We start from the raw sequence: 13418 nt of genomic DNA, 5'->3' as shown, positions 1-13418 counted from the left end.
ATATCAAACAATTGAACACCTCAGAGAGAGCAACCTAGTAAACTACATTCTTCTCGGGTTTCTGTGTCTGCTCTTCCTCCAGATTTCTGTCATCAATTCTTGTCTTGGCTTTCTTTCATGATGAACTGTAAGCTGCAAACCAAATAGACTTTTCCCCTGAAGATATTTTTGGTTAGTGTTTTATCACAGTTAAATATAAATTAAACAAAACATTGTTGTAGTGTTTATTCCCAAGTGGGCCTTCCTCTAAGATGTTCTTTAAATTGGGGATTCTGCTTCACAAAGCTTCCTAAGAAGTCATGTGATTGGTTACATCTTCATTCAAGATCGCCTATGTCTACAACAGTTACAGAATCACTCTGCTGAGGCCTCTTTACTACGGCAGCCATATCTTCTAATCCTGAAGGACCCAGGCCCTCACTAAAGACCTCACTTTGGAAATTCTGGTATGGCTGCAGAAAAGTCCCTGCAGGATGTAGGCTCCTGACTCAGCAGGATATGCTGTGTCTTCAACCTTCCTCGACCTCATCCTAAGTTACTGAAAACACACACACACACACAACAAACAAACAAACAACAACAAGAACAACAACAACAAAAAACCTCATAGGATATCCCCATATGGTAAAGAACCAAACACAAACAGGTTAGGCTAGCAGGCTCTGGGCGTGCTTTTCTGATAAAGGTGGAATGTGGTAACCACAGCAACTGCCCAAAAGATAGCACCACCCTTACAGCTGCAAACTACCAATTAACCAGACAGGTTCTCCCAGTTCAGAGGTACACCAACCTGAGTCTGTTCCTATGCAGTCTGTAGTCCTCTAGACACCCTGCACTACTGCTACTTGGGGTCTCTCCTACTCCAGTGCCGTGTCGGACAGACAAGAGATCCAGGTTTGAACTCGCAATGAAAAGAATCTTTGCTTTTGCATTGGATTTGGTCTCTTGGTGGTCTTTGGGGGTCTGAACTTTGGGTACAACAGCACTAGCCATAGTAAGTGATGTATTATATGTAAAATATTTCTTTATGATTTGATTCTTTGTGTATTTCCAAATACCCAAAGACATTAAGGACATTTTATATCCTGTGTCATCTTATGACCATATTCTCCACCTTTCAATTATTCTGTTTTAAAATACTATCTTTTTACTTGAGGAAAATTTAACCTAAGGATTTTAATAAAGTCCCCTTGATACAAGTGACCACTAATTTTGAATTTTCAGAAACACATTTTATTTCTCTGATGTCATTTTGTATAGTGTATTGCTAACTATCTTTAATCATAAATAGAATATGCCAATTTTTATTAAGTGTGCACACTTGTGTATGAGTGTACATACATGTGCTTGTACATGTGTAATATGGGATTCCCCTTTGTGTACTGTGAATATGTTGTATTACCCTTGGTTAATAAAGGACCTGTTTTGGCCTATGGCAGAGCAGAAGAGAGCTAGGCAGGAAAATAAAACTGAATGCAGGGAGAAAGAAGGTGGAGTCAGGGAAACACCATGTAGCTGCTGAAGGAGAAAAACACCAGAAGCTTATCAGTAGGCCACAGCCTAGTGATGATACACTATTAATAGAATAATAAGTTAATTTAAGGTGTAAGAGTGAGCTAGGAATACTACTAAGCTGGTGTAGGTGAGTCTTCTATCTGTCTGTTGCTTTCATTGGTTAATTAATAAAGAAAACTGCTTGGCCTGATAGGTCAGAACATAGGTGGGTGGAGTAGACAGAATAGAATGCTGGGAAGAAGGGAAGTGAGGCAGACGATATAGCTCTCCTCTCCAAGATGGAAGCAGGTTAAGATCCTTTCCGGTAAGCCTCATGGTACTACACAGATTATTAGAAATGGGTTAGTAGATGTGAGAATTAGCCAGTAAGAGGCGAGAGCTAATGGGTCAAGCAGTGTTTAAAAGAATACAGTTTCCGTGTAATTATTTTGGGTAAAGCTAGCCTGTGGCTGGGAGCTGAGCAGTGGGAAGCGGCCCGCAGCTCCTCTTACTACACTAAGCTATTGGACAAACAGTGTTGTAATTGATATAGTTTCTGTATGATTATCTGGGACTGGGCAGTCAGGACATGAACGAGTGGTCTCCGTTTATACATGTGTGTATGTGTGTGTGTGTGCACACGTGCATGTGCTTATGTAGGTCAAGGCATGACCATGATATCTCGCTTTTCTCTGGCTGACTGAGTAGCCCCAAGGATCCTCTAATTTTTCTGCACACCCTCCAGCCATATTGTGGCAAGGCCAATGCCTACAGCCTACATAGGCTTTTTACAAAGGTGCTGGAGAAGCTAGTTCAGAACTTCAATATTTGCTTGGTGAACACTTTACCCATTAAGTCAGTTTCTGAGGCCTGTAGTATTTACTTATTGAAGAATTCTGGAAAACTGAGTAGTGTCTTGTTAATTTTTGTATTTTCTGTTTGGATTAGGTAAATGTTGTTTAATATATTCTTATATCAATTTGACTAGCTTCCACTTTTATTAAAGTCCTACAAAGAAGGAATGACTCATCAATATTTTGCATAACTATACAGGATTTCTATGGTTTAATGACAATATTTTTAGCTCTTTAATTTTCTTGAAATGCATTCTAGATCTCTTGAAATTAACCTTAAAGCGAGCTTAAAACCAGAAATTTAATAGTCTGTTAACTCAAGATACAATGAGCTTTTTCTCTATTCTTACATTTTTCTTACACTTCCTCCTGTCCCCTTTTCTGTCTGTCTCCCCATGAGCTGAATTCAAACTCTGTCCTGTCAACACCCCAAGTAAAATTGTAAATTCTGGGCAAGCATTGGTGCTGATGTCATGAACTGAATTTAAACTCTCTGCAGTCAACACCACAAGTAAAGTTGTAAATTCTGGACATGCTTTGGTGCTGATATCATGAGCTGAATTCAAACTCTCTCCAATCAACACCCCAATTAAAGATGTAAATACTCTCTCCCAAGGTCCCCATGCCCCCAGTTTACTCTGGAGATCTTGTTGAAGGGAAGGAGAGAGGCAGGAAGGGGAGCAGAGAAAAATGTATAGCTCAATAAAAATCAATATATAAAAGCTGTAAATTCTGGGCATCTATTGATGCTGATATAGACAGCAGAACCGAGGGAGATGATTGTGCTTTCTAGAAAATTTGAGGTCTCTTTCCAGAAGAAACTAGGTTGATTTTAGTAGTTTCCTCAGTCTACTTGTGGGTTTAAGATAACTGAATCCATTAGGTAACTATTGCTAAAAGGTTTAATAAAATGATTGGTTTAAATTTAGTTTCTTTAAATATGATAAAGTAGTACTATTTTCTAAAATTTAATACAAGAAAGATAAGACAAAAGGAAAAAATGCTACATTAAAAGGATATAAATTACACTAAGAAAGTATATTTATTTGCCAAGTTGAAATGCAGATATGTAAAAGAATATATATATATATATATATGAACTTTTATATATAGCCTAACATCTTTTTTTTAGACAGCAACTTAGAATAGAATCATGAACAATTGTCTCTTGAATACTTTTGAGTCATAAAAAGAAAATCATTTTAGCAGTATATGGCATTCTGTCAGGAATTTTTTTCTGATGTTTGTAGAACATATTGATGAATATTTATACATCTTAAGCATCTAAATCTTATTATCTTCAACTATATTTTCTAAGGGAAGGTAGAGAAGAAAAATACTTTACCTAAATGGAGGTGGGGCAGTAAAATTTAGCCCTAACTAAGACATCAGGGTCTTAATTTTAATGACTCTATTTTACCCAATGCTACCCTTCAAAGCTTTAAAAACAATTGCAATTGTGTCAAAAAGAGCAGAAAAAGAAACCAAGACCAGCTAGGCCCTGTGACACCTACATTTGCAAAGTCTTTTTTATGCTACTAACCTCATTTGGCCCAAATGTTCAGAACAAATAGGCTCTCTCTGAGCATGCCAAAGCACTGCCCTGCATCAGAGCTAACATCTCCCAATCCACTTCACTTTTAAGAGGTACAAAGAAACCCTGAGAGCTGACAGGGCAAAGATTGAGGAGCTGTGGCTCCCCCAAGAGTGAATTCTTTAGAAGGTGTTCTGGAAAAAGTTGAGCAGTTTAGATATTCTTCCCTAAAGTGATGCTAATTCAAAGTTTATCTGTGCCATTTAGGTGTTCCTGTCTTTGAAAGTGAAGGCTAAGAACAAAAGAACCCTGCATGGATAAGAAGAACTGCAGGAGAGGTTTAATTCTCTTGCATTTCAGAGGTACAATGTTCTGACACATTAAAAAAAAAAGCCAGTTGGAAGAAAAATACCCCTGGAGGTGAATGACTGGTAGATTATGAAATCACAGCTCTAAGAGTCAGAGAGACCTATTAAGCTCCACCATCGCCCTCATTACTTACGGCCACTGGTGTGCTCTGTCCTGCTTGATATTGTCTAATTTTCATAACCCTGGCTACATACCTTTCTCCTGAGACTCCATTTCCCTCCCAACTGTTTAAAATCTCCACCTGACACTCATCTTGCTTCACTTTGGGCAGTTTCATCTCCTTTCTGTAGTCATTTACTCTGTTGGCAAGCTGAAATCATTTTCCCTCCTGTAATGTACTTAGACTCTTTTAAATAGCAACGAAATTATTTTATCTCTATTATGATGACATGAAAGTAGAAAATGATAATTTTAACATCAAAATTTCAACTGCATGATACGTGTCTGCTATAATCAATAGGTACTAGTGATTTCCCGAATGCTCATCTGACTCCTGTTGTTTAACTGCGGTGCAGACTTTATCCTGTTATTTAGATGTTTCAGAATGTCTCTATAGGGCTAAGGAGACTACCAACCAAAGCGATAATCTTCATCTGGGTGAGTTAGTACTTTAACCATATGGAAGGAGGATCTTAGATGCAATTATTCTCGGCTAACTATCTAGGATCATTCATATGTCACCATTTTCAACATTAAATATTGTTTGCCTTTTGGAAGCAGCCATGTATGTAGAGCACATTTGTATGCATTTGTCTATAATGGTATGTAATGTTTAATCTTCAGTCAATGGCTATTGGTTAATAGTAACAAGTAATAATAACCAATTTCAACTGTTATTCATTTGGAGTTACATTCAGAATCTAACTTCTCACCACATCTGCTCTCTGATTCTGGTCCTTGACCCCTTCTGATGGAGGAAGGTCATTGAGCAATAAAGAAACTGCTTGGCTGGCCCTGATAGGTTAAAGCATAGGTGGGAGGAGTAAACAGAATAGGATGCTGGGCGGAAGAGGAAGTTAGGTCAGACTCTGCTCTGCTCCCGGAGAGACCCGACAGCTCTGCTCTCTGGAGCAGAGACGCCATGCTCAGCTCTGCCGGATAGACACGATAGCTCTGTGCTCTGAGGCAGACACATGAAGCTCAGACCCAGGATGGACGTAGGTTAGAATCTTCCCGGTAAGCGCACCTTGGGGTGCTTACACACATGATTAGAAATGGGCTAGTCCAGGTGCGAGAATTAGCCTGTAAGGGCTAGAGTTCATGGGCCAAGCAGTCTTTAAATGAATACAGTTTGTGTGTTGTTATTTCGGGCATAAGCTAGCCAAGCGGCCGGGGTGTTGGGGACGCAGCCCCGCTGCTCCTATTTCAACATCCTTCTCTGGGTCATTGGGCAGTGTGGCACTGCTGTCTGTCTCATTGTCTTATCCTTCCACAAGCTGTGCTGGACCTTGTGCTACTTCCTCCTCATCCTCAGCGTGAAGAAACTGAGCGCTACAAATGAGCCAAGGTCAGATGCATCTCACTGTCCATTCTCCTGCATCTCAGCCTGGTGGGCATAATGGCTTTTCATCAAAGGAGCCAAGATTCTCTTCTCTTCTCTTAGATCTCTTTTCTGCTTCTCTCTAGTAGATGTGATTGATTCTTGTGATCTCTTAGTTTGATTCATGTCACTTCTTCAATGACATCTAAAGTGATTGCCTTATATTAATTAGTACTTTTTTTCCTATTTCTACTTTCAAAGCTATATGTTTTTCCAAGTATTACTCTTCATGTAAAGTACTTTTTAAAAAAATTTTAATAGAATAGGTGATCTATAAAATCAGAAAATATGTTTTTACTTTTAATCCACAGATGTATTATGAGCATCTCATACATAACTGAGAGCTCAAAAACTGAATGAAAGAAATAATAAGAGGGAGTATTTGGCAGTTTTTGTGAAAATACATTATATACAGTCATAGTAATAAAATATTTAATCTAATTAAAGTAGATAAATAATTTTCTATTATCTGGATGTTTTTATTTAAACAGCCAGTGTTTAACATGCTTCTATCTTGGGCAACACTTAAATTTTCAATGTCCTTTCACAGTATGTCAGTCACGGTTCACATTAAGTCAACCCTTTACTTTTCAGGTCATAAAAAGGAAAATACAGTGTGTGTGTGCTTAGACTTTTAGTGCTGTAATTTGTTTCATTGAACAAATTATTCAGAAATGGGTAGTTGATTCAGAGGTGAAGACATTCACTTCTACATTCCAAATAGCTTTACATGGCGGTCAGACAAAAATAAAAGTGACTAGGTCTTGTCACTCGAAGAAAAGCTGGAGCAAAGGATACCAGTAACTCAGAACATCATTTTGGATAAAAGGAAAGGTTCATACAGAGAAAGTCTCACAATTGTGTGCAAATTGTGATATGTAATATGTTTCCTCAGCACCTGATTACTGCAGTGTTGGGGTGGGATTCTTGGTACAGTGTTTTTATCAATGACATTGACAGGTCATTTTGGAGAATGGATTTGCTTCTAAATATGTATGCACATACAAACACATACATATATAGGTACACACATATACATATGCATATACACAGACTTGCACACCTATACATACATGCACGTATACATATTTAGACATAAATGCATACACATATAAGATAAAAACACAGTACATGCATATTCCCACATACACATATATACAAACATAAATATATGCAATACATATACACATGTACACATACATGAATGCACATTCAAACATAAACACACATATACTCATGCAAATACTGTTTGATGTTATTATGATTTTTTCTTAACATTCACAGTGTGTACTCTTACTAAGTTTGTAAGCTTTATGCACTGGGTTTATTAGTTTTATAAATATATTGCTTCTATTGTCTCAGTAGTATCATCCCAGAATAATTCCTTATCTGTATATTTCCCATCATTTTCTTAATCAAATTATATTGTATTAAATGTTAGTGTTTCTACATGGAATCTAGCATCTCATCCACAGGAACACACCTTTACAAACCATAGCTTTCCTTGCAGTCTATGATCTCAAGTCACTTTTTTACCAAAAGAAAATCTATATCTGTGCTGATAGGATTTGTACACTCACAAATTCTAAGGTCTTCTGAAAAACAACACTATCTGAACCAATGAACAAGTTTAGCAAGACAATGAGTGCAGGATCAATATACAAAACTAGATTATATTTCTGTGCGTTCACAATGAATAATTGAAAAATGAAATTAAGGTAAAGCAGACTAATGGTCAGAAAAGTCAATTATCTCACACAAGTCCATTTACTCATTAATCATTTCAAAGCCATGGTTAAGAGTTTATTTCCTTATCTCTAATGACCTTTGAATACTTTTCATCATCATATCTGGAGAGAAGAGTAAAATAATACATGTTCTAAAAACAGGCCACTTACAGATAGATGTTTCATTACCATTTTCTTTTAAATATAACTATTAGTTAATAATAGAAAAATTAATTTTTCACTTAATGAAGCTTCATTCAAATGAAGTAATAGTGCATGCTTTTTTGTTTTGCTTTATGAATAAGTGTAAACTACACCTGAATCGTTTCCAAATGTGTGGTCAAAAGATGGTCCTGTGAAGAGAGGAAATTGTGGCCCCCGAATTCTTGCCCACTCATTATCGTCATCAAGATCCTGGACCCAGAAGCAAAAGCCATCTTCAAAAGTACAGTTGATTTTCTCATCATCTGTGAATTAAAAAAACTCTCATCTTCAATATTTGACATGAACAACTATAATAAATTATATAGAAAATAATCCAACTTTATATAATATTTTGATTACTTAATTGCTGGGCATCAAGACATTCTTTTGTTTTAATCTTGACTGTAAATAGTTTTATTTATTTTAAAATTTATTTTATTTAAGTTAAAATATATATTTTTTCAACCATGACAAATTATTATGTTTCTTAGAGTATTGGGCTTTAAAAAAACTTCTATTGTTTATTTTTTTCTATGTTGATTCCACTATTTACCCACATATTGTGTCCCATCTGCTTCTCTCTCCTTACAACTAAATTCACTACTTTAATCAAATCGACTTCATGTTGATTTTTTTTAGAATTAGTTTATGCTAATATACTTTCACTTGTAATGTTTACTGAATATTAAAAACTAATTTAATTGTTAGATGTATTTATGAATTTCTGAAGCTAGTCAGTCGATTTCTATGAAGAATATAAACTACTTTTAATATTATTTGTTTCTAACTATTATGTAAAGAGAGAATTAGTTAGGAAAGAACTCACATAGTGAAAACTTTGGGTTCTGGTGATGTTAAAAATACTACAGCATCAGGGGAGTCAAAGGCTGACCAGTAGAAAGCACTTACTGCTAAGGTCGTTGCTGTTAAAGGTGCCATAGGTCGCATTAAAGCCAATGTAATCACTTTCATCAGATTCTACCAGAAAGGCGACTGTAACTAGGTTGGAGAAAATTCGAACTGTTCCAGGATCAGTTTCCACAAAAGAGGCTATGAAAGAAAATGTTTACAAATGAGTATAATCATAATTTGTATCTATTCATAAAAGGAAAAGATGAATTGCTTTACCAAGTCGGATTCCCTGAAAGTCACAAGCTGAGAAGCTATAGGGATAAAGGTTAACTTTGAGACCCATACCACAGCAATGAGAGCAAGAACAGAGTCATCATAGTGAAGTAAACAGTGCATAATTTTGGTTTACTTACCCATACTGCAGTGGAAACTCAAGTAATAGTAGATGCTGTAGACAATGGTCTGTACCCTGTCACTTGTATTTTAGAGAAACATGCTGATTGGTCAGTGGCCAGGCAGGAAGTAGAGGTGGGGCAACAAGAATTCTGGGAAGAGGGAAGTTTCAGTCTGCAGTTGTCACACAGGGACAGAGGAAGCCAGACACAGAGCAAGCATGATGTGATTTCCCTCCCTGAAAAAGGTACCATGCCACGTGACTAACACAGACAAGAATTATGGGCCAATGTAAGTTATGAGTTAATAAGAAGCCTGAGCTAATAGGCCAATCAGTTTATAATTAATGTAGACCGCTGTGTTTTTTTTTGGGGGGGACTAAATGAATGTGGGACTTGGTGGGACAGAAAATGTCAGTCAACAAGTAGATAATGTAAGAATTGCTTCTATGGAATTTATATTGACTATATTATTGCTCTGCCTTAACTGTGCCACCTATAGAATATTTTTCCACTTTTGATTCTCAAAGATCGATATGCTTATGGTATTAATCATATTATTTATAACATACAACTTATAAAATTATCATTACATGAAATGCTTTCACTACGATATGTGGCTTACCATGTCTATCATCAAAGAGAATAATATCACTTTTAGGAGGATATTAATTAGGTTTAATGGAGGATAGTCCACATATTTAAATGTGTGATATTCAGGTACACAAAAGCACATATTTTAGATGGGCAATCTGGAATCTGTATCAAATTTTGGCCTTTGAAAAGTGTCAAACTTTATATGGCAAATCCATCATTGCTATTTATTTTATTTTAAAGAAATAAATCATGAAATATTGAAAAATATGTACTTCTGTTCAAATTAGTAAAACTTCAAATTAGATGGCAAGTTCAACAAAACTCCATGGAAGTATCATGCTCAAGCACTAAGCCTTGCATTAATGTTCCAACCATAATGTGTCTTTAATTCATATTTTCTTCATGGAGACTTATGTTGGCCATTTGATCTAGCAGTCTCTTTGACTAATAACTAGCTTGATTCTCATACTGAAAATCTCATGCAGCCACTTAGGAGATGTTAATACTCTAGAAGCTTTGCTATAAGATGATCTGCCATCACCCCCAGCCATCATGTACATTGAAATTTTTATACTCAGTAGCTTCTGGGTGGATCAAATTAGCGCGAAGATATCATAGCATACTTGTCAGTGCATTGATCCCATATTTGCAAATGTTAAGCATCTGGTGCAGACAATTCAAGAATTGAGTTATGAAGTTCATTAACCTGCTTTTGGTATACATGCAATCCTCTGGAAAAAGTGTAAACTGTTTAACAATAGATATTTCATGAAGCATTAATTATATTGGAAAACTCTTTTGACCCCAAATGGAATAAGAACCACTGTGTCAGATGGTATGCTACACACCAAAGAGGGTACCATAAGGCTAAGATTTTAAGACTTCCAGTCTGGAGACAGCGTTGACTTCTGCCACACCATGTCCCACTCTGTTTTTTTCTGTCCCCCTTTACTCTGATGTAATGCATGGCTTTATGTGATACTTTCTTCTAAGGAATAAATAAATGATTTCCACGTGGAACAGTGTTTATTGCCTAGTAAATTCTCAATGGCTGATACTGTTTTTTTTTCCTCAACAATTAGATTTTTAAGTCCCCAAAGGCAAAGGTTATGATTTAATTTTTGTGTGCCTCTGTCATGTGGACAGATCATGAGCACATACATTTTTATTTTATAATTGAGCACATGTATTAAGGTAGGAATAAACAGAGTTATTTAATATTCCTAAACTATGTAAAGATTCTTGGAAAGAAAATTGTATATTAAAAGTTGGATTTTCCTTAATATTACATTACAACTGATAGTATACATTCCATGAATATCTTTTTCCAAATTTGTATTAAGAATTTAAATTTCATGGAAATTTCTAAATTTTTCTAAACTTGTATCAATATGAACTTACTTAAGATTGCGTAGTTATTATAGGTAAAATAATCATTTATTTTCTAACAGCAATAATGCTGACAGATAATTTTATTGAAAGAGGAGACAGAGAAACACAATAAAAATGCAAGGAGCTTAGAAATACACCAAAAGAGAGAGATGGCAGATTTTCTATAGATTAAGTTTTAACAGATGTTGTAAAAGATATTCACTATCTTTTATTTAAGCAAGAAAAAGGCTGGCATTATTAGAACATCAGTTTATGATGGAGAAGACATCAAGATGCTCACCATGTAGCTTTGAGTAACAACTGTGAATTCAGTATGAGGCCATGTGTTGATGATTTGAAGAAGTAACTAGATGTCTCATTAGAAAAATACATTTAGGTTAATATGAAAATAACTGTGGGATTATTTGCTTGGTAAATATGCGATGGAAGTATTCAGGAAGGGATTCTCAATTTTTCCCAGGCAGTCTGATAAGCTGAGTTTTGTCAGTTGTGAGCTGAGGCAATTCTTTAAATTAGTGACATACCTCTTAATATAAATTATTACTATCAACAAAAATGAGTCAATGAGCACTTTTGAGTGTAGAAAAAGTGAGTCAATAAAAGTATAAATCTTACTAAAGCTGCTTTATTTTAAATATACGTGCATGTATTTTACTTAGTTCTATATTTGCTATATATATTTTATAGTATAACATATCATTTCAGGAAACTATACAGTGTTGGTTGTAACTCCTTAGCTATACCTGTGCAGACTCTACACTGTAGTGACATTTCAATTGTATTTTAACAAATAAAGCTTGCATGGGGACTGGGAAAGTAAAACAGCCACATTGGTCAGCCTTACAGACCAGGCAGCAATAACACACACCTGTAATCCCAGTATCTACACTAGATTGTCAAAGAAACTGGGTGGTTCATGACTTTAATCCCAGTGGTATTCCTTTAATCCCAGTTCTAGGGAAGATTATAAAATGGAAGAAAACATCTCTCAGTCACAGTCTCATTCTGAGATTTCTGGAGGCAAGATCACCATTTTTGGTCTGAGTTTGAGGTAAGAGCCAGTGACCAGCTGCCTTGCTTTTCTGAGCTTCAAGTAGAACCGCAGTTTCTCTGTCTGAGCTTTTTTCAATAGTACTTCACTACACGATGGCAAGCTACCATATTCAGCATGCACTGTGAGCTGTCCTGTCCTATGGGAGCAGAATTTACTAAGCATTCTGAATTTAAAACATGATACTCAAAAACATATTTTCAGGACATGGAATTTAGACATCAGTTTTCATGTGCTCATTCAGGCTATTTTTACTACATGCTTTTAAGGTGGCAAAGCATTTCTGACAATGTCTGGTGAAACAAAACTATTGTCCCAGATGCCCAGCTACTTGAGTGAAGAAGTCATGCTTGTAAACCCAAGTCATTCTGGCAGTGGGGGAAACTAGCCCAGGAAAATGTGTGAAACCATGTTTCAAAACTAAAGACAACAAAATTGAGGATGTAGTTCAAACAGAGCCCTTTCCCCAGCGTATAACAAAGCTCTAGCCTCACCCTAACACCTCAGAAATTACAGATTATTGTTTTTGTGTGTGAAATGGAAAGGGGTCCACTTGGTCCCAGTCCATGCCTTTAATTCTCAACACTGATATTTATTAAAATCATTAAAGTAAGATCATGTTTTCATGAAAGTACCTAAAGAACAAAATTTTGTCCTAACTGTTTGGCAATCTTTATAAAAGTAATATCTAAAAGTTATTGACAAATACTTCTGGAAACTATCTATATTGACTGCCTTAATAAAGTATATAACAATTGTTTTGTGACACTACGTAATTTTGTTTCCTTAAAATTTCTTTAGATAATTTCCCCAGACTTAAGAAAGAAATATATACATTTTCCATTATGACAAAATAAAAACAAAGTTTCTGCTATATATTCTGAATTAAAATTAAATGATGACTATCTGGTGAAGATCTTAAACAAAGGAACATATAAAAAGCAGTTTTGAAAACATGTGCTTGTAAATTAAAACGAAGTTATTATCTGCCTCTTAATAAAAATAAATTGCAAATACAGCTAACATTCATAATTATATATTATGTTATTACAGTATAAGAATACAAACCTCTTAGTCAAGTTTAAATAAAGAAATCCCTTGATTTTATAATTCAATCCACATACTAAATATTAGACAACATAATCATTATTTAAGAGTGAGTGCTTTAATTTTAAATGACTTTTCTCATTTTCTCTTGTTACGATTGACATATTTATATTTTTAGTTTGAAACATTTGTGTAAAATCTTTAGCTTACTATTATTTAAATGAACTTTTATAAATGCATTCTTTTTATGAATATTAACTTCATATAACAATGTTATGATAATTACTTTTGTGTTATGACATCCACATGTCTAATTATCTCAATGTTTGTTTATTGTTTAACTGCAAAGCTAAATATATGAAAAT

The 13418-nt window shown here is 35.3% G+C and overlaps 1 protein-coding gene across 2 annotated transcripts in view; it reads right to left on the bottom strand.

Annotated features, from left to right (window-relative positions):
• The window catches only part of Tmprss15 (transmembrane serine protease 15), a 100532-nt gene that overhangs the window by 52814 nt on the left and 34300 nt on the right, over positions 1–13418 (bottom strand). For both annotated transcript variants that reach the window (XM_050148935.1, XM_050148936.1), the window contains exons 11-12: positions 8632–8772; positions 7836–7985 (exon numbers count right to left, since the gene is read on the bottom strand). In XM_050148935.1, coding sequence (XP_050004892.1) covers positions 7836–7985; positions 8632–8772 — 291 coding nt within the window. The remainder of the gene's footprint in view (positions 1–7835; positions 7986–8631; positions 8773–13418) is intronic.

This window comes from Alexandromys fortis, unplaced genomic scaffold, assembly GCF_014885135.2.
Source record: "Alexandromys fortis isolate MF-2015 unplaced genomic scaffold, M_Fortis_MF-2015_v1.1 scaffold_4, whole genome shotgun sequence".
NCBI classification, from domain to species: domain Eukaryota; kingdom Metazoa; phylum Chordata; class Mammalia; order Rodentia; family Cricetidae; genus Alexandromys; species Alexandromys fortis.
This window is presented reverse-complemented; position numbering and strand designations above follow the sequence as displayed.